This window comes from Glycine soja, chromosome 16 (assembly GCF_004193775.1).
Source record: "Glycine soja cultivar W05 chromosome 16, ASM419377v2, whole genome shotgun sequence".
NCBI lineage: Eukaryota > Viridiplantae > Streptophyta > Magnoliopsida > Fabales > Fabaceae > Glycine > Glycine soja.
This window is the reverse complement of record NC_041017.1, coordinates 33,721,781-33,745,048: the sequence shown is the minus strand read 5'-3', so window position 1 is coordinate 33,745,048 and position 23,268 is coordinate 33,721,781. Positions and strand designations below refer to the sequence as shown.

The window sequence follows — 23,268 nt, the reverse complement described above, 5'->3', positions numbered from 1 at the left end:
ATACATTTCTTTAACAAAAATAATAAAATGTTTTGTTACTAATATTAAAAATAAAATTAACCTATAATTTATCAAATAATATTAATAATTTATAATTTATAAAATAAATAATAATCATTAACATTAATAAATAATATAAAAATATTAGATAAAACAATATCAAAAAATATTAAATAAAACTAAAAAAGAGAACATACATTAATTTATTGAATAATTAAAATAAAAAATTGTGTATGATTAAAAAAATTAAAGTCGTAAAATAATTTACTACTTCAATAAAAGACTTTGTGACTTTAAAATCGTATGAATTTTTTTAAAGATTTTGAGTCGTATAAAATAAAATTATTACAACTTTAATGTCTTGCTTATAAAAATAAAAAATTGGTGTTGTAAAAAAAGTTTCGACTCCGATGTAAAAAAAAAAAAGCCGTAACATATATAACAATTTTTAATTCAAAAATCATAATAAATATTATGATTTATCCCTTCCTAAATATTAATTTAAATTTTAGTCTATAGGATGAATTAAAGCAAAATATCCCCAAATAGTCGTTTGACCGACCCAAAAGACATCACATCACAATTGTTCATAGATCCAAACAAAGACAACTGTAATGTGCTAGCTAAGAGAGACTCAGTCTTCGTATGACAAGGTTATGTTGACTTGGAATTTAATGTACTAAGACAAGGTTATGTTGACTTGGAATTTAATGTACTAAGACAAGGTTATGTTGACTTGGAATAAGCTATACTCCAAACGAAAACTCAGTCTTCCTATGTTGACTTGTTTTTGAGTGATGGATGGGTTGTTGAAGTCTCCAAGCTGCTGGGACCCCTATCAATGCTTAATTTTAATGTGATAAGACCAGCAACCTAACACTTTTAATGCTCTGCTTGCTACTTTTGGCGAACCAAAAGTGCATGTACTGGTCCAACACAAGGATGTAAATATACTGGTAGTAACTAGGAACTAATAGGGTATCTTTCATTCTTCTATCCCTCATGATTTTAGTGTAAAAGATACATATGTTACAATCATAAGCATTGTATCGTATTGAAAAAGGAGAAGTCAATACATTTATTAGCTTATTTTCTGATCAACCCTAGTGGGTATAGGAGCAATATAATTGAACTAATTGTCATAATCAAGCAATATTCCATGATGTTATTAATCAATTATTAATTGAAACAGGTCCAAAACAATCATATTTTTCCTGAAAGAATATTAATTGCAATTTGAGTATCCTATCCTTCATCTCGGCTCAAAGAATACTGTGTGTTGCAAAAAGATGTTAATAACTCCGCGCGCAATAATGTTGATGCTTACTTTAGGGATATTTCCTGAAAAATCTTTGAAGCAACAAGATGCACGAATAAGTATTTGAATGAGTATTTATAAAAATTAGAATAATATTGATTTTTAAAATAATAATTTTGATTAAAATCAATTTTAAAGTAAAGTGATAGGATGTCATGGCATTTTTTTTTGCATTTTTTCTAGAATTTCTTTTTAGAACCTCCATTTTACTACATCCACTAATTTTTATTATTTTGTATTTTTTTCCAATAATATCACTCTTACAAGTGAGTGTACGTAGTGTCATTAGTTCAGAATTATGTTAAAAATGAAGTGAATTTTATAATCTAAATTCTAAAAATTATATGTCATAAAACTTTTTGTAATTAAATTTTGGAATTATGTAAATGCATACTATTTGTTACACTATTAAAATTAATAGAAATGATGGTTGTGTTCACATGGGGAAAATGATATATTTAACAAGAGAACCAATATTCAATTTTTATCATATGTAAAAATTATCTTTGGTTAGTAACATTCGCATCACAAGGAAGATTGGTCTTTGACTCATTTAGTCAAAAGACACCGTGATCTCAAATGTAGGAAAAAAGAATAAAAATATTAGTGATAATATATTTAAAACACTCTCTTTAACATCTCTTCTCTACTATTGTTTGGAATTTTTCACAAATTTTAATTTCACTTTCATCTAAACTAGAAGAGAGACTTTCATCTTAATATACAAATAGACTTTTAGAAACCTGCAATGTGAAAAGTGAAAGTTGTTACGTGGAAGTATATATGGTAAAACGAAAAGAAAAATTGAAAAGAATGGTAACTGCTAAATAATTGTATTTTGATAATAGAAAATAAGGCAAAATTGTCTTTAAAAATAATTATTTAGTAGTTATTTACGCTTAAATATTAAAGAACTGATGTTTTGTTGAATTTTGGCTGCAGATATAAAAATTGAAGGTGTAACAAGCAAAAAGGTCAGAAAAATTAAAGAAAAGAAGAAAATCTGAAGTAGGCCCAATCCATATACGCGCTCAGCGTGTATCACGCGCTAAGCGGACCAGGAAGCACAGGCGCTAAGTGAGGCGTTAAGCTCGAAAGTTGTCACGTGCGCTGAGCGCGCAACAGATGCTAAGCGCGCATAACTGGAATAGAATGCGCTAAGCGAGAAAAGCCTGTTAAGCCCGCAATCCAACAGAAACACACGCTAAACCTCCAACACACGCGCTAAGCGTGCGATCTACACGCGCTAAGCGCGGGGTGTCGCGCAAAACCCGCCTTCGATGACCCAAAGCCCACTTCAGCAACTATAAATAGAGAGTCAGTATAAGGCGGGACGGACACCACCGCAGAACTCCTATAATAGGGGTTTCATTTACTCCCTTTCTTTCACCCCTTCTCATTGTAAAGCCCTCAATGGCCATGAGTGGCTAAACTCTTAATTAGGGTCTGACAGGCCTAAAAGCCAACGCGATGTATGATATACTCTTCACTGTCTATCAATACAATACCTGGTTTTTCTTTCCTATTTTCTTTTCTGTTTCTATTTCTATCTTGCATACTCATCTTTATGTTCTATTAGGAGGAGTTAGATGCTTGAAAAATAGTAACTTCTAAATAAGATTTAAAGAAGATATGTCTGATATATATGATCATCCATTGTTACATTTGTACCTTCTTTTTTTTTTTTTTTTGTTACCTTACGTTTTTAACATTAGGTGTTTGCATAAATACCAACCCAAATGAGGTAAAAAAAAAAATTAATAAACATAATAAGGAAGGATTTTAAACATTTTTTTCCTCAAAATTAATGAAGTATTATAAGATTTACTTTTTGTAAATAAAATCAAAATATCTTTAGAAGCTCATATCTCAAGTAGTTTCAATGAATAAAACCTGTCATTTTGATTGTAAAGGATAAAGATGTATTGATATTTATTTAATTTGTGTTGACAACTTTATGTAATCAATAAATAATAATATTTAATTTTTAAAAAATTTAAATATATATTACAAATAATAATAATAATTTAAGATAAATAATAGATCAATGAGTTCATATATTAAAACTCATGTTAAAAACTAAATTCAATGATTGGTTCAGTTTAGATCTAACTCAAATATAAAAATTATCAACCTTAAATTATTTTAATTGATTTTGACCCATTCAGATTTAGTAAGCAACCTCTGGCGCTTAGACTCCTTCAATTCTTCACTCCACACCGTACCCCGAAGAATTCGCTCATTGAGTTATTGTTTTTCATTCCTCAACTTGTGAAGTTGCATTTTCCACTATAGGCAATATGCCACTGCACATCTAATATGATTTGTATGGTAGAAAATTAAGTCGGTCAATAACGTGAGAGGATATGAACTTGGTCCAAAGGCTTCGAGCTTTAGGTCTGTATTTAACCACAAATAATATAATAAAATTTATCGTTTAATAATTTAAATTAAGAAAGAGTTTAATATTTATGTATTGATAATTTAAAATTATTTTATATTATTATTTAATTACATGTTATCTTTGAATTATATTTAGATAATTATTTTAAATATATAATAAAAAAATTATATTATCATTCAATTGCATGTTACTATTTAAATTATTTTAATATGATTATTTTAAATATATAATAAATTATAATTAAATTACTGTATAAAATTTTTTATAACCATTTTTATCTTAAAATAATATCTCTCATCAACAACCATTATATATACCACATTTTTTTGGATATGCTGATACGCATTTCTTTGTCGTCCATTTTTTTTTTACTGGTAAATTAGTTTATACAACAATTGAACATGAGCTTGACGTGAAATCACATTATTGTCCATTTTATACTCTTTATGCAAATAGGAACATATTTATTTATTAAAATAAATAAATTAACAGGAACATATTTATCGTCTTTTCTTTTAAAATAAATTATTTAACAGGAACATATTCATAAAATAAATACCGGAGGAGTAAAAAATAACTAGCTTAATTATGCATACAAAATGATCTTAATTGATAAATTTATAGCGGTACATATATATATATATATATATATATATATATATATATATATATATATAAATTAAAGTCTATATAAAGGAAAACAATGAGAGTGCAACACAATTCTTTGTCCCATTTGGATCCAGCCTTGCTTGCTAATCAATTATGTCATAGTAAATATTTTTAAAATATTAGTAAATGTAAAAAATGATTGGAAAACAATCATGAATATTTAATTAAAAAAAGTGAAAAATATAAAGGCTAAAACGATAATTAATTTACCTTGATTTTTCCCTTAAAGAACTTCAAACAACCTATTTTCACAATTCAAAACATATTGTTTATTATTCAAAGTGTCATCTAGACGTTTTAAGGACGAAAAATAAAATAAACAAACTTCTTTAAGGATTAAAATAAAAAAAATTACAAAGACAAAAATAAAAAAGCACTAAATTATAGGATAAAAAAATATTTAAACCTTATTTATTTTAATTCTTTAAATATTTAGTTTTATAATAACAGTGATGATAAAAAAGGATAAATGATTATTTTAGTACTTTATCTTATTTATTTTTCTCAAAATGATCTTTTATCTTTTAAAAGTTTACTTTTGTTCTTTATCTCATTTAAATCATTCAAAATGATTATTTATACTTTAAAATTTTCATTTTAGTAACTTGTCTTATTTAAAAAATTCAAAATAATTCTTCAGCCACTTAAATATATTCATTTTTTTTTTCATCAAATAATACTCGGTTAGAATATCATTATGAATGTTTAACTAGTTAAAGGATCATTTTAAACCTTTAAAATAAGATAAGGTATCAAAATGAATTTTAAAAAAAAATAGAAGACCATTATCTTTTAAAAAAATAGAAGACCACGAAATATATGATAACAAAAATAATTGTCTCTCGTTTTCATCTTTATTCCCATTATCTCGTTTACATCTAATGATTCTATAATTTTCTTTTCGTTTGAATCATCCTACCTTAATTTCTTGCATAGTCAACGAAAACTAAGGGCGTAGAAATTAGTCGTACACAAACTACTTAAATCCTGCTTGCTATGCTTCCACTTTACAATACATCGCAAGTCACATTTGTTGGCGATTGTTGTTTCATAAAATTACATATCTGGAAAATTGTGATGGGCACTTACTCTCTGAAAATCTTGTTTGCAATGTTAGTGTGCTTTTTGCATACCCAAGCATCCATTCTTGGATTCAACTCCTCATCACATGTGAAATGCATTGAGAGGGAGAGACAAGCACTGCTCAACTTCAAACAAGGCCATCGAGATGACTCTTGCATGCTGTCTACATGGAGCAATGGTGATAACAATAGAGATTGTTGCAAATGGAAAGAAAGGCATCGACTGCAGCAATGAAACAGGTCATATACATTGCAGGCATTATTCCTTAACAATAACAGCTTGAGTGGGGAAATTTCTAGCTTCATTCAAAATTCTTCATGGTGCAACAGACTTGTATTTCAGACTCTGGATTTATCAGATAACCGGATTACTGGCATGCTACCTATTCTTTCAAATTTTACATCTTTGAGGAGATTAGATATTTCTAATAATCAGTTAACTGGAGAAATACCTAAAAGCATTGGGTTGCTACATGAGTTGGAGTATCTTTCCCTAGAGGAGAATTACTTGGAGGGTGATATCACTGAATCACATCTCACAAATTTGTCCAAATTGAAGGTCTTAGGCATAACAGACAACTCATTGTCTCTAAAGTTTGGTGCTACATGGGTTCCACCTTTCCAATTACATACTTTGGGACTATTCTTTCAAGTTGGGTCCTAGTTTCGCAAGTTGGCTCCAAACTCAAAGTCACTTGAGCATGCTAGATATCTCTGATGCTGGGATTGATGACTTTGTACCAGACTGGTTTTGGAACAAGTTACCGCATATATATGGTATGAATATGTCTTACAACAGTCTCAAAGGCACAATTCCAAATTTACCAATCAAGCTTCATACCAAACGTTATGGAACATCAATAATTCTAAATTCAAATCAATTTGAAGGTCGAATTCCTAACTTTTTGTCATAAGCTTGGACATTGGATCTTTCAGAAAACTAGATTTCTGATATAAATTCATTCTTGTGTGGAAAAAATGCAACTACATACCTGTACACTTTGGATTTATTAAATAATCAAATAATGGGACAGCTTCCCGACTGTTGGGATGATCTATATTCATTAGAATATCTTGATCTAAGCAATAATAAATTGTCAGGGAAGATTCCACAGTCCATGGGTACTCTTGTTTATTTGCAAGCTTTGGTTTTACGAAACAATAGTTTAATTGGAGAACTACCATTCATGTTGAAGAATTGCACTCATTTAGATATATTAGACGTGATTCAAAATCTGTTGTTTGGCCAAATACCCTCATGGATAGGAGAAAGTCTACAACAACTGAAAATCTAAGCTTGAGAGTAAATCACTTTTTTGGAAGTGTTCCTATACATATCAGTTATTTGAGGAAAATTCATCTCTTGGATCTTTCAAGAAATAATTTGTCAGGAAGAATTCCAACCTGTTTCAGCAATTTTACTGCAATGACGGAAAGGGGAGTAAGCACAAGTGAAATTGAAAGGGGACGAAAAATATCAGTTAAAGAGATTAACTTCTATAGTTATGTCTCTGATGTGCTACTGATGTGGAAAGGTCAGGATTATGAATTTTGGAATCCTGAGTATATTCTAAAGAGCATTGATCTCTCAAGTAATGATTTATTAGCTGAAATACCAAAAGAGGTTGGGTATTTATTTGGATTAGTTTCTTTGAATTTAGCAAGAAACCACTTAAATGGAGAAATTCCTTCTGAGATTGGAAATCCAACTTGACTAGACATTCTTGACTTATCAAGAAATCATTTATCTGGCAAAATTCCTTCTACTCTTTCCAAAATTGATGGTCTTGGCAAGTTAAACTAATCAAACAATGATCTCAGTGGAAGAATTCCATGGGAAGGACATTTGCAAACCTTTGATGCCTCTAGTTTTGAAGGAAATCCTGGTCTTTGTGGTCAACAAATTAACAAAAGTTGTCCAAGAGATGAGACAATAGCAAAGCCTCAATGACCAGCACTTGATGACAATTCAGTTTTCCATGGAGCATTATATATGAGCTTGGGGATTGGATTCATCACAGGCTTTTGGGGCTTATTAGGGCCAATACTACTTTGGCAACCATGGAGAATTGCTTACCTGAAATTCTTGAACAGATTGACAGACTATATACTTCTAACGGTTGAACTGAATGTAGCCAAGTGCGATAGGTGGCTCAAAGGCTAGGAGGTATGTTATTCCAATAACTTCTTTCTTTTAACTTCATAATATTTATTTCTATTTCAGAATTAAATACCTCAATAACTCCTTTTGTGATGGAAAGGGAGAGTGCCTTTTCTGTGACACCCTCTATCCCTCACATATATATTAATAAAGGAATAAAAATTCAAATATTAATTAAAAGTATTTTTAAAACATTTTTAAATACAAGCTTTTCAAATGAGTAAATGGCTCACATTCAGTTTCTTCTACATCATATTAAAACTTGTCCAAATAAATAATAAAGTCATCTCAACTCAAAGAAGGTCATCTAAGTCTCATACAATTAATATAGAACCTATATCCTAATGTCACATCCTATCAGAGCGTGGTGATCCCGTGTCCTCTAGCATGAGGTTCTTCATAGTCAATCACCTATTCATCTACTCCCCCGAACACAAAGTTCAAGATCATCACAGGATCCAAACACAAACAGCAAACTGGGAGTGAGTTATCACATTTCTAACTACTAGAGAGAAGCAACACAACATATAGTAGCCAAATACAATTTACTTAGCATATCTCACATTATTTCATCACTTTGTCATTCATCAATCACACTTTTCATCCATCAATCACACATTTCAATCATCAATCACTATACACAGGAATCACACACTCCGATCAAGACATAATAACACATCAATTTCATAATAAACAATTAGCAAGCGTATGCGACAGTTATGCTAAGACTCAAGCCTATATGCAATGTGGTACCATGTCAGTGAAAAACCTCGTCGGGCGCCTAGGAGTACATGACAAGACAAACCACACAATACTAAGTCAAGTCACTCTCACTAGGTAATATCATAGGGAGACCAGTCAAGGTCATAGTGTTTTGCGAGAATGCTCCAACCATATGGGATCAACATAGGCTTAAAGGAGCACTCAAACCGTGTGACCCCCAAAGCCTACACTCCGAAGAGTCCGTCAAGGCCTCTCCCTCCTGATTCAGGTCCAACCCAGAAAACATTTTAGCACACAGACTCTATCTATGAACTGTACAAAACACACGACTCCTCAATTGTTCTCAAAATAATTTTAACTCGTCGCCCTTTAAGGGTCTTATCATTAACTCGTCGCCCTTAAAGAGACTTAACATCAACTCGTCGCCCTAAAAGGGACTTAGCATCAACTCGTCGCCCTAAAAGGGACTTAGCATTAACTCGTTGCCCTTGAAGGGACTTATGATCGTGTGATTGTACAATTCATAGTTCACAACTCAATGCACACAACACTTCAATGCACATATATATCTCAATCATATACATACTCAATTTATCACATACACTTAATCCCAATCACAATGGTATAATTTCAATTTAACATGTTATCACACCTCATGAATCATATACACTTTATCTATGAACGATGCAATACACACATTTACTCAATTGTTTTCAAAATCATTTTAACTCTTCGGGTTCCCACAGTGGATCCCATCACAATACTCGTCACCCTTAAAGGGTCTTACAATTGTATGATTGCACAGTTCATAGTTTACAATTCAATACACACATCTCATCTCAATACACATGTATTTCATCATCCGTCACATATGCAATTTATCACATACTCACAGTTTGAATCATCATTTCATAACCTCAACATAAAAATTTATACAAAAGACTTTATCACAACATGGGATGTAAAGCCTATAAAATAATTTCTCACAATTGTATCAAAATCAATTAATCAAAATCATGGGTTAAACACAAAGACATCAAGAGCACTCAAGTTTATCAATCAGTTCTCATCAAGACATCAATTGGTACATAGAACACAATAATATTGCATTCATAATCATAAAGAAAAATTATAATTCAATAAACATCCTAAAATAAACCCAAATTTAGTTCTCTAAGGATCCCTACACATGTTCTCACTAATCTCCAATTGTGAATAACTCATCCCTTACCTCTGAGCGGACTCACGTGTCTTTAGCCAGCGATAGTAACATCTCTAGCGGTTCCCTGAGATTCCTTCAGTTATTCCTCCGACTGCTCCGATAGAATTCTCAAACGTCAAAGAGACGGAGAAGAGATTGAAACTTCCACTTGTACTGTCTTCATGCGATTCTTTTTCCTCCCTCCACGAATATTATCTCGAAAATCCCAACATTGAAAGTGTGCCCAATTGAATTTTGAACAACATATCCAAATTTTATGAAAATTCAACGGTTATCGAAACCGAGATCGTAGTTTTACCAAGACAGTTTTGGGTTTCTGTGGAAAATTAAAATGCTACAATGCGAAGGGTTTTTCTCTAATCTCAGATATGATTTTGAAATTCCCAACGGTGAGAATGTTCGATATTGGGTTGCGAACATGATACTTAAATTTCATGACGATCCAACGGTGAACAAGTCCGAGATCGTCATTTTTCTAAGACAGGTTTGGTGAGCTGCGAGAAAAAGAAAGGGTTTTGAGAGAAGGGGAAAAACGAAAATGAGGCAAAAAATAGGCACCTGACTTAACATAACTATTTATGCCTAGGATATTCAGCCTATTATTTGCTCTATATTTATTTATTTATTTATTTTATAAAAACAAACTCTATTTTATTTTCTATCAAACAAATAAATGAAATACCATTTTTATTTTCTCTCAAATCATTATTTTAATTAATAATTATATCTTCTTATTTATTTATTTATAAAATCTCATCATTTTTTTAAAACTCTATTTATTTATAAATAACAATCCTTTTTAATCTAGATTATAAAAATTGGGATGTTACATTTTCCTAACAAAAATGTTCTTTTTGAAGCGAATCTAATTGATTGATTTTATTTATATAATTCTTTATCTCAGTTATTTGTTAATTCTAACTCCATGTAATACAATTTTACTTTATTATATCTCTTGCTTATGCATCTCTCCAACACACGCACATATTGGCTTTTATCAATTTAACACATTGAGTTTATCTAATTCTCCTGTTTCTTTTCTTTACTTCTGCTGTTACTATTCGTAGTTACATCTCTAAGAAGTGATTATTTTTCTTGGAAAGAAATTATAGGTTGTGTTCTGTTTAGAGAAATTCTTTTGTTTTCAAATGATTTCTCTAATGAATTAGCTTCTTAATAATTCTTAGGGTTATGTACATTTTTGTACTCTAATGACTAGCTAGATTTTGAGTTTCATTTAGTTTAATTTATTACTAAAATTCAGTTTCTAATTTTTGTCCATCACCATTAATGTCTGTTATCTGAATTTTGGCACAAAATTTGCAGTTTATGGCAGTTTTGCTTCAGAGTTCTGATGAGGGATAAAAGCATATCATGGATTGCATGAAGCGTAACATATAAAGTATTGAAGTTTACAATGTAACATATGTCAAAAGAATGATATTCTGAAATAATGACTTGGTAAATCACTGTTTCAAGAAACTTATTGATTTGATAGTTTTTTATTGTATAATGTATAATGACTTGGAAAATCACTGTTTCAAGAAACTTATTAATTTGATAGTCTTTCATTGTATAATGTATTTGTAATTTTATTGCACAATGTGTAATGACTTGGAAATCACTGTTTCAAGACAGTTGATATATAGTCTGTGAAGGTCTGCAAGAGTTTTTACTTTACATGAGAGTTTTTAGAAGCCGAGACTATGATTGACTTGGAGCTTCAACTGTAGGTAAGGCAAGATATCAGGAATTGGTGTCAAGAATTGCTATAATTTACTATAATTCTCATTTAAAATAAAAGTAAAAACAATTTTATCATTGATGTCACTTAAAAATTCAAAATCAGACGAAATATGTTTTCCCTAGTCTCAACAAGATCTGGAAAGGCCAGAATAATCAAAGGATTTGTGCAAAGAAGGGGGAATATGCTTCTTGATTATGATGGGTTCTCAAATTACTCCTAAAAGAAATTAGGTTTAGGTGAATGAAGAAGAATGTAGAAGATAGGATTTTGTGTAAAAGACAAAGGTTGGAAATATAAATGAAAAGTATATGAAATGAAAACAAGAAATCAAAGTAGTAAAAAAAAAACAATAAAGGAAAACAATAAAGACTGAAAATGTTAAAAATAAATAAAATACAAGATAAAATAAATTTGTATTTGATTGATTATCCTCCTAAAATATGAAGCACAAGAAATTAAATACATCTTGAAGTTAATAGAAAGTTTATAAAGGTGTGGGAACCCTTCTATTAGATCATGACTTACAATTACTACTTACTTTTTCCGGTCATGATTCGAAATCTCCAACAACTCCCCCACAATACATTTTGAATTCCAAAATGTTGCACAACTTGCTTCCTATTTTAGGAACCATTATATTTTCTTATGATGATTCTATGCACTACACATTGACTTGATCTCGTGCAATCTTAACTAAGTTATCAATAATTTATCCATCAATATATTTTTTTTCCGTAGACAATTACCAACCATTCAATTGCAATCATGCCTAATAAGCATTTTTTGAGAAAACTCTACTTTTGATAGGCATGAGCAAGAAATAAGAAATAATGAATAGTTCATATGAAACATATCAATGTAGTTTTTTTATTATCAAACTGAATTAATATTGTTCCGAGACACTAGAATACAATCAGTAAGGAAAAGAATGTGACAAATAACAGAAACAAGACACAAACAATCTTGGAGTAATGACATTACAACTCACTATGATAACTTCAAATACAAACAGATCAAAAAAATATCTCAAAGAAAGGAAGGAAATGAAATCAGAATTTCAGAAAGAAAGAGACATCAAATAGAAAATTATCTTCATCATATACCCTAATGTGCGAAGTCCTTCAATAATATGTTCTCTTTCCTCAATCGTGTGTTTTGCCTGACTCACATGTGATGTGACGTTTGACACGTGTTTTTCCTTCTTAATAGAATTTCATGCCAAAACTTCTTCAGACTTTATACATGTTACAACATACTAGAATAGTTCATTTGAAAATAATATTTTCTTATTTGAATACAACAACAAACGCCTTATTCATTTGAATATTTTTAAAATAAAAGGAATAACAATAACATTAGGATGTAACCTTCTAATCACCCCTTATTCATTTTTATCCACAAATACAATCCACAACTCTCACTTTAAAACAGAATTAGCCTTCCCTTCCCTCACCCTTGAACATCCCATGGCAACCCAAATATTCCATAAAAGAACAAAATGCTTGCACATATTTAGCCACAATCCTAGTAGATCCTACACATTATTACGATCTAAGCACAAAAACAGTATATGAAGTTTTAACACAAGGACTGTACATCGGAGAGGGTTTTGAGGAGGGATTGGTTGCTGGGCTTTGGGGTGGGCCAGGCCCATTTGGAGGTGGAGGCGAAAGGGAGGGTGTAGGAAAAAAAGTGTATGAGGAGAGAAAAAAAATCAGTGAGGTTGAGATTGAGATTTCGTGGGGTTTGGGAGAAGGGAGGCCGAGAGAGGATGAGACACTGGCCTCCATTTTGCAGAATGAGACTTTGCGGTGGGGAAATGGGGGTGTTCACAAGTGATGAATCGCAACGTCGTCGTTTTGGGCTATGTCCAACTATTTTCTTTTTGGGTTACAACTTTTACGTGGTCCAAGGTTGTTTTTTTTTTTCTTTTGTGTGTGTGGGAAGAAAATAAAAGGCAAAAACTACAAACGAGGAAAGACAACTCCTGACGCATCAGTAAGAAGATGCAGACTAAAAACTAAAGAATCTTCAGAAGCTCCATTCTTGGCCAAAATGTCCAAACCCCTTCACTTTTATCGACAAGATCGGAAGTTAATTATTAGTTGAGACTCACATAGAGTCTTGGTCTTGGTGAAATACTTAAGCTGTCAAAGGATTTTTGTTCTAACTCGGTTAGAACTTCAGGGGTATACCAAGTTAGCGTATAGAAGTCCTCATTAGCAAGTGGTTATGGTGTTCACCACTTGCCCTTGGTGTGTCCCAGCGTTGGTTGCTGATACTATGTTTTGAACAAAGAGAGTAAAAGGGAGGGTGCTTTGTTGCAGCTGCTGTGATCCCAAGAAAGAAAATAAAAGGAGGTGCAGATGGTTTATTTCACTTGTTGGAACCCACAATGATTTCAACCCATATATATAAGAATTGTGTGTAGCACACCTGCTATAAACTGAGATTTTTTTATTTGTCCAAACAATAACTAATGCAGTGCATTACAAGATAAAGACGGAATTTTATTTCTCTATACAAAATTAAAAATATTGAATGTACCTAACCATCTACACCTCCTCTGCATCACCTCTGCCTCATAAGATACCACACTTTAACCCAAAATCTTAAGACTCAAATTTATTAATTTTCTCCTCACTTATATAGTACTCAACTTTTTGTGGGATGTCATCTTACACTTGTATTCCAACCAACCGAATAGATTTATTGTAAATACTGGTGGTGGCCCATGATGAACCATACGTGGTCCACTCCTATCTTGAAAAGGTAGTCTCCAATAGATATTTCCAGTGATACCAGTGAGCATATGTACTAATTACTAATGATACCATTTATTGCAGACAGACTTCTTATAAAACTAGAAGTTTATTGCAGACAGACTTCTAAAATAAGGACTAGATGATGGGATCTAATTGGCACTCTCATGTTGGTGCAACGGAAGAGAGAGAATTTTAAAATTAGCATTCATTGGGTGAATTTCATTTACTGATGTATCCTTGTCTATCTTCATGATAATTGTGAGATAAATTCATAAAATGTGATAAGACCAGCAACCTAACACTAGCTTGATGCAAATTTTAATGCTCTGCTTGCTACTTTTGGCGAACCGAAAGTGCATGTACAGAAGGGGTCTAACACAAGGATGCAAATATAGTGATAGTAACTAGGAACTAATATGATATCTTGCATTCTTCTTCTCATGCACAAATTTGATTCACAGTTAAGTATAGCTGCACTAGGAGAATATAGTAGAAAGCATTGTTGAAGATGAAATATTAAGTTGTCAAATTCTAGATATCACAGATCTAAGCACAATAATGAAAAACAAACAGCATTACTAATATATTATACAATAAAATACAACAATATCATACTAAGTTTCTGGAAACAAGATTTTGCAGTTCATTACTTAAATACCAAACATTGTAAACTCCTATACTAAAGAAATATCTCGCACTTGTAGCTGCCAACAATGATTTCTTCTCTGATCCGAAGCGTGCACCACATCTGCAACAATCAGCATTTTTTGTACAGAAATTAATGTGGTGGATTACAAGATATAGACAAAATTATATTTGTTTACATAAAATTGAAAATGGAAGTATACATGCAGGGACATGCCCCCCCCCCCAAGTTTTTCACAAAGTGTATTTAAAATATCATGTAATAAGAATTATGGTCCCGTTAAAATTTATGGGAAAAAAATATTGAAAAATAATACATGCCATGTTAGTTGACACTTAGGGAGACAAAAAGAAAAAAGAAAGAGAAGTGTAAGTATGATAGGTAATATAATGTGATAGTGTGATAGTAAAAAGTGAGATAAGAAGAAATTAAAGATAATAATAAAGTATTTGTAATGTTGAAGCTACATATATAATTATCAGAAATCATAGAAAGTTTCTGGAAACAAGATTTTGCAATTCATTACTTAAATACAAAATATTGTAAACTGTAATACTAAAAAATATCCTGCACTTATTGCAACCAACGAATCTTTCATCCCAGATCAGAAGTGTGCAACACATCTGCAATAAACTGCATTTTTTTGCACCAGCATGAATGTGGTGGATTACAAGATAAAGGCGGAATTGTATTTGTCTATATAGAATTGGAAATGAATGCAATATATATCATTATTCTGCAACAACAAACAAATGTTATTTGGCTTTGTTAATATCTTTGCAGTCCCAAGAACTTGGGCAGGACTTGGTGGGATTGGGGAATCAAACCCCAAACACTTCACCTTTTTTAGTGGGGCTGAGAGCACCACCTGAGCTCTGGGGGCAATAACAATCCCTTTTAGAATCTTCAAATTAACATTAGAAAAACTATCTTATATAAATCAAGTCAATTACTCTGAAATCAACATATATACTGTAACTGTTACAAGAAATATCTGAGTAGTATAGAGTTACCAGTATTAGTATTATGAGTAAAAAAATAAAACTACCAGTACTATAGAGATGTGTGGGCCATAAAACAAGGTACTCATATACTTATACGAGTGAACTATTGTGATTTGAGAATCATATCTATATTTCACAAAAGTAAGGCTAGTTCTTTTTTATGAGAAACAACTTCTCAATGACTTAATTCACTCATTAAGAATTAAAATAAGAAATTTCGTAGGAAAGACACAAAAATGATACATATTAAACTAAAAGACTAATATTATGTACGTATTTATGTATGAAACAATTTCTTTTAAAAAAGAAAAAAAAATATCTCAATTGGATAACTGCTTGCTAACTCTTTTTTATTACTTAACTATCGATTATACGTTATCAAGGTTCCTATACTTTCATATTCATAACTTTGGTCTTAAAATTTAAAAATTATGTAGATTTAGTCCTTTCTTACTAAGATTTCATCATGTTTTTTAAAGTTCCGAGGGACTAAATCCACATACTTTTTAAAGTTTGAGGAACACAATTATCAATATATAAGTATAAGGATCTTTAACCAAAAGTATAAGGACTAAAATCACATTCTTTCCATTTGTTAGTTAAGTTAGGAAGTTTATAAAAAAAATACTTACGAAGAACAAATAATTTGGAAACTTCTAGCAATTAGATTACTGATAGTATGAACTTTCAGTTCAAAATACATTTTAGTACCGTTATTTTGTACGTGAAACAATTCTTGATAAATACAACTATAGCAAAAGATAAACCATGCATTTGAAAAATAGAAGCTACAACGTACCTTTTTGCCTTCGAGCCACCAGCAACACTTTGCCACATTTACAACAACCATACATATATGTAGCCTGTCAATCTGTTCAGGAACCTCATGTAAGCATTTCTCCAAGGAAGCCAAAGTAGTATTGGTCCTAAGAAGCCCCAAAACCCAATGAAGTATCCAATCCCCAAGCTCATGTATAATGCTTCATAGAAAACCGAATCATCACCGTTGACTGCTGATTCTTGAGGCTTTGCTGTTGTCTGTTCCCCTTCTCCAGGACAAGTTTTGTTAAGTTGTTCACCACAAAGATTAACATTTCCTTCAAAACTAGAGGCTTCAAAGGTCTCGAAATGTCTTCCTGATGGGATTCTTCCGGAAAGAGAATTGTCTGACAAGTCTAATTTGCCTAGACCATCAATTTCAGAAAAAGAAGAAGGAATTTGCCCAAAGAAATGATTTCTTGATAAGTCAAGGGAATCTAGCAAACTTAAATTTCCGATCTCTGGAGGAATTTCTCTGCTCAGATTGTTTCTTGATAAATTCAAAGAAACTAACCCAAGCAAATATCCAACCTCTTTTGGTATTTCACCTGTTAAATTATTACTTGAAAGATCAATGCTCTTGAGAAACAATTCTGGATTTCTGAACCCATGTTCCACACCTTTCCACATGCATGTTACGTCAAACGTATAATCACCCAAACTGAGACTGTCAAATTCGTAGTAACTACGATTGTACCAATATACACGATATATAGTATCACTTCTGTTGATGCTTTTTTCAGACAATGCAGTAAAATTCTTTAAGCACGTTGGAATTCCTTTGGATAACTTATTCCGTGAAAGATCCAACAATTGAATGTGCTTCAAATAGCAAAGATGATTGGGAAGATTTCCAGAGAAGTTATTCCCTCTCATGTTCAAGATTATCAGTTGGTGCATACTTTCTCCGATCCATGATGGTATTGGACCGGATAACATATTTTCACCCACATCAAGCATAATTAAATTGCTGCAATTCTTCAAAGTAGAAGGCAATCCACCCATTAAATTATTGTAGCCTAAAACCAATGCTTTCAATTTAACAAGGGTGCTCAAGGAAATGGGAATCTTCCCAGACAATTTATTGTGGCTTAAATCAAGAACCAGTAGTGTATCTACACGCTTCCAACAATCTGGAATTTGTTCCTTTATCTGATTGTTTGATAAATCTAAAAGGCCCAAGTTTCCAGCTGCACTTTGGTCACACAAAAATGAAGACAAACCCGAAAGTTGAGTCTTGAGCCAACTAGGAAAAGTAGGACCCAACTTGAAGGATCCGAGTCCCAACTTTATTAATTGGAATGGAGGAACCCAACTCGGGACTAATGTCAGAGACAACGAGTTTTCTGATAGGTGCAAGTATTTTAATTTGGAAAAATTAGAAAGATGGGATTCAGTGACGTCACCCTCCAAAGAATTCCCAGCCAAGTAAAGTTCCTCCAACTCTGATAGCAATCCAATGCTTTTAGGTAACATGCCAGTCAACCGGTTATCAGATAAATCCAGCATCGTAAATATGTCTCTGTTGCACCATGAAGAATTTCGGAAGAAGCTAGAAAATTCCCCGTTCAACTTGTTATTTGAGAGGTATAACTTCTGCAATGTGCACATGTTACCAAAGAAAGATGGAATCTCGCCTTGCAGTTTGTTACCGGAGAGGTATAGAACTTCAAGAGAGTTCATTACTTTCCCAAATCCATCTGGAATGGGACCTTCTAACATGTTATAATCAAGGAAAAGGTTATGAAGATTGGTGGTGGAGTTAAAGAGCCAGTAAAATATAGTTGATGATTTCAACAGATTTGAGGAGAGATCAAGGGAAACAAGAGAAGATGAAGAACTCATAATGAAAGAAGATGACATAAGAAAACTTCCATCCGTAAGACTACAATTTTGCAAATAAAGATTTTGAAGTTTTGAACTGAAGTTGAAACCACCTTGAAAGACTAATGATGTCATATTATTATAGGAAAGGTCAAGGATAACAAGAGAAGGAAACTTTGGGCAGAGAGGAGATGACAAAACAATGTCATTATGATGAAGATAAAGCTCCTGAAGATTAAGGCTAAAGTTTGACAACAGTTGAAATGTTGAGGATGTGAGCTTATTTGAAGAAAGATCAAGGATGGTAAGAGCAGTGGAAAAGTTGGAAGGTGAATAAAACAGAGATTGAATATTTGTATCTGAAAGAGAACAATCAAATAGCCTCAACTCTCTTAAGTTTGGAATAAGCTTGCTGATCATTTGTAGCCAGTGATGAGAAGAGGAAAGGTTGTGTAGTGAACTTAGCTTAAGTTTCGTCAAGGAAGAAAGATTAGTCAACTGCTCTGCATCCTTAGATTTGACATCAAAATTACCACCAAGTCCAAGAGTGTGCAACAAAGGAAGTTTCCCAACTTGGAAAGGGAGTGCTCCCGAAAATGAATTCCGCCCCGCAAGATCAAGATACCTCAACTGTGAGAGATTTCCAAGTTGATAAGGGAGTTCCCCATCTAGATGATTATAACTTAGATCAAGATATTGTAAATGTGTAAGGTTTCCAAGTTGATAAGGGATTTGTCCATGGAGATAAAGATTCTTACCTAGATCAAGAGACAGTAAATGTGTAAGCTTTCCAATATCAGAAGGAATGCTCCCACCAAATAAAGACTCAGAGAGATTGAGATATCTTAAGTTGGCGAACGAGCCCACGAGTTCTAGGATATGACTCCCAACAAAATAATTATAGCTGAGATCCAAGTGTTCAATATTATCAAGGGCAATCAATGAAGAGATATTTATTGCACCTCTCAAATATTGTCTACTACAACCACGGAGATGAAGCATCTCAACATGACCAGTTTGATTATTGCATTGAATGCCTTTCCATTTGCAACAGTCTCTGTTAGTGTCATCATCACTCCATGTAGAGAGAATGCCATAGCCATCTATGAGGCCATGTTTGAAGTTGAGGAGTGCTTGTCTCTCAGTCTCAATGCACTTAATTTCTGTGATATTGGGAAGGCTGTTGAATCCAAGAATGGATCCTGCAGCATGCAATAAAAGCAGCAAAAGTGCATAAAATAGTTTCAGAAAATAGCAACTCATTATGAAATGACTAAGAGTAAAACAAAGATCGGTTACTGTGATCAGTTTTCTCTTTAATTGTGAAGTATGAAAGATTGAGCCTGCGTTAGGATTTATATAGCTGATAGTGTGGCTAAATGGCAGAGTTGTTGATTCTTGTTCGCTTATCGAAGACAACAAAATAAGGAAATTTTCTCTTTAAAAAAATTTTATTTTTAAAATTAAAATACGAAGACTCCATACACAAGGTTTTTATAGTTTAATATCCTCGACTTGAGCACAAATCTCCTAATATAATTTTTGTTCATACATTTAATATTTAACAGAAATATATATAGATCCAATAGTGTTGCTATCTCCATTTCTGTTAAATATTGAATATCAAATTAATTATGAACAAAAGTTAAAATGGGGAAAGACCAAATTTACAAGAAAAAGAAAATGGGAGACCAAATTTCAAAGTTGGCAATAACAAAATTAAACTAAAATAAAACTTCAGTGCCATATTTTCTGATAATGACCTGCAAATCAATTTCGATGGCAATGTTGTAACAGCCTTAATAATAACTTCTTGGACATATCTGCATTCCATCTTTGCATAAATTGACTTCCAAGTCAATGCAAAACAAAAGACACTATAGCAACGTTTTGCATGGGGTAGAAAATTGAAAACTTTGTGTCGAACTTTTTGGCTAAAAAAACTGTTAGGAAGTCTCACATCACTTCTCTCAATTCTTGGGATGTAGTTTATAGATTTGTTAGACAACTTCACTTAGTGTCAATTGATTTTAAATTGAAATCTAACATGATACTAGAGTTTATAGCTCATCTTAGTTCTTTCTTATTTTAGTAGGCTCGCATTTTTCCACATGTATTTTTGAAGGAAATCCCTTTATTACACTATAAGCAATTCAAACTTGTTTTTGTTTGTATGTTTTATTGTACTAATTATTTATTCATATTTCTTATATGTTGTGATTTGATTTTTTTCTTTAATTAAGACATGCCTTTTAAAAAGTTACTCTTACAAAATCTTACCATTCTTCAAGGAAAAAATAGAATTTATAATAAAAAATCAACAATTATATAATTGTGTAATGAAATGATTTCGTATATTAATTACAGGTTCATGAAGATATACTTCATATTGTAGCAGCATATTGTAATAACTAAAATTTCATCAGATAATTCGACAAAAAAATGATGTTAAAAATTTTAATAAATAAAAAATATAACTATGATTCTATTTTTACATTATCAAGGGAATTTTTGTAATGTCATTAAATGACACGTGAGCTTCCCATAAAAAGTATTTGAGTTTGTCACTTTAACGAGCACACCATGCTTAGAAAAAGGTTTATGTAAAATTAACACAAACAAGGCTTAAACATATGAGAATTTAAAAATTCAATTTATCAAAAAATTTACATATAATAGCATGTCAAATTATTGATATGGTCAACAAGTCAATGGACTATCAAGATTACTATTACATAATAACCTATTGATAGTTGATAACAAACCATAAATTCAAATATTAAAACTACAAGCATTAAAATATAAAAAAAATATTTATTAAAGTACTAAAAGAATCTTTAATTTTATAGGGACCAAAAATAAATTATTTAAACTCACCAAAAATATGATGTGTTATTTTGTCAATGTACGAGAAATGCAATACTAATTTATCTTTACACGAATGTTTTGTACAGACTACGAATTTCAAGTCTTTTGTCCCCAAGAAATAAAAAAGTCATTTAGAACTAAGATGAATAAATATCATTTGTCATTTGGCTAAAGCGCGGAAAATGCAAACTTAATTTGTCTTGATATAAAATTTCTGCAAAGGCTAATAATTTCAAAGTCTATGCAATCATTTTACTTTTGAAATTCGAGATGTGATTGTGTGCTTAATTTTCTAACCCATTAAAAGAGTTAGAAAACAAACAAGAAGACAATATCATCTTTTATTGTCATTATTTAAAAGTACTAATATAGTGTATATGTTATTTATTTAAAATATAATCTTTATATTACGATACAAAAATATCAATATTTCATACTCATACAATCAGTATGAATATAATAAAAACTATAATTTGTCTAATTATTATCATATATATCATTATTATATAACAATAATATTTACAATATTCGTATTCTATTATTATTGGACTTAAATAAAAATCAAATTCTCAACTATATTATTCGTTTAGAGATTCTTTTAACTAATTTACTATAATGTACTTATTGGTCTCCAAGCTCCACTCAATTTTATCAGGGACGAACAAACAATCATTAATTCATTATATTGTAATATCTTTATAAATGTCTCTAATAATTTTATTTTTCAAGTGTACAAAGCACTACGACAAATTTACTATTCTTTGTTGGGTGTGAGTGTCACATATTAATTAATATTTTTAGGTAAAGACATATTCTGCATAAGAGAAGCATACCGATGAGCCACAATGATAGGACCCTTGATCAACGAAATAGCATGAGGAGAATCAGTGTAGCAAGTAGGGGTGGGAATAGGTCAGGTCAGGTCAGACTTTGAAAGGCCTGAGTCTAGCCTATGATGAATCTTTGAGGTCTGAGTCTAGTCTATAGTCTATTAAAGATTTTTATTTTGACTTGACCTGACCTTTTTAAAAGTCTGGTCTGACCTGATAGTCTTTTTAAAAGCTTTTTTCACAATAAATATTTAATATTTTATGGAGTAGGAACGTAATAGGAAAGTTAAAGGAAAATGAAAGTCAATAAAAATAATGAGGAATATAAAATGGCACATGACTCACACCTAAATTGTAATTAAAGTCTTACCTGATTATAGGAATAGAAGTTATGGAGCAGTAATGTGTAATCAAAGTCTGATAGTTTCAAAAAAAAAATTAATTGTATCCAAAAAATAATATAAGTATATATATATATATAGGCCGGCCTATCAGGCTTATAAGGTTTTTTAATAAGCCTAAGTCTGGTCTATTTAATTTAATAGGCTTTTAAAAAAGCCTGAGTCTAACCTTTTAATTAAATAAGTCAGTTCAGGTCAGGCTTTATGTAGGCCAGGTCATAAGCCCCTGTAGGCCGGTCTGACCTATTCCCACTCCTAGTAGCAAGTCAGATTCTGAATTCCTCTCAATCTGGCTTGGTCCAACCCTTTATATAACACTAGAAAATATACATTTCATGGCAATTTAAAAAACTTTATTTTTCAAATTAAGATACGAAGACTCCATATACGAGGTTTATATATTTTAATTTCCTTTATTACACTCAGTGATAAGCAATTTAAACTTGTTTTTGTTTGTATGATTTATTGTACCATTGTTTATTCATATTTCTTAAAAGTTGTTATTTGATTTTTTTTATTTAATTAAGTCATGACTTTCAAAATAAATACCCTTATAAAGTGTGGATAACAAAATAAAAAAAATGATGTCTGATAACTGCTAAATAATTGTATTTTGATAATAGAAAATAAGGCAAAATTGTTTTTAAAAATAATTATTTAGCAGTTATTTGCGCTTAAATATTAAAGAATTGATGTTTTGTTGAATTTTGACCGCAGATATAAAAACTGGAGGTGTAACAAGCAAAAAGGCTAGAAAAATTGAAGAAAAGAAGAAAATCTGAAGC

General features: G+C 31.4%; 2 protein-coding genes and 1 long non-coding RNA gene across 3 annotated transcripts; 1 reads left to right on the top strand and 2 right to left on the bottom strand.

The window, feature by feature from the left end:
• The first annotated feature begins 6,530 nt into the window (after positions 1-6,530).
• On the top strand, positions 6,531-11,179 carry LOC114390436. Its single transcript, XR_003661905.1, has 2 exons — positions 6,531-7,640; positions 10,906-11,179. It is a non-coding gene; the product is annotated as an uncharacterized LOC114390436 (long non-coding RNA).
• Positions 11,180-14,578: 3,399 nt separating this feature from the next.
• Positions 14,579-17,785, bottom strand: LOC114390435 (receptor-like protein EIX2). Its single transcript, XM_028351179.1, has 2 exons — positions 16,541-17,785; positions 14,579-14,839 (listed from the first exon to the last, which is right to left on the bottom strand). The coding sequence occupies exon 1, from the start codon at positions 17,563-17,565 to the stop codon at positions 16,579-16,581; it is 987 nt and encodes a 328-aa protein (XP_028206980.1). The 5' UTR covers positions 17,566-17,785; the 3' UTR covers positions 14,579-14,839; positions 16,541-16,578.
• LOC114389999 (receptor-like protein EIX2) lies at positions 17,565-19,647 on the bottom strand. Its single transcript, XM_028350691.1, has 2 exons — positions 17,665-19,647; positions 17,565-17,579 (listed from the first exon to the last, which is right to left on the bottom strand). The coding sequence occupies exons 1-2, from the start codon at positions 19,645-19,647 to the stop codon at positions 17,565-17,567; spliced, it is 1,998 nt and encodes a 665-aa protein (XP_028206492.1).
• Between the last annotated feature and the right edge of the window lie 3,621 nt (positions 19,648-23,268).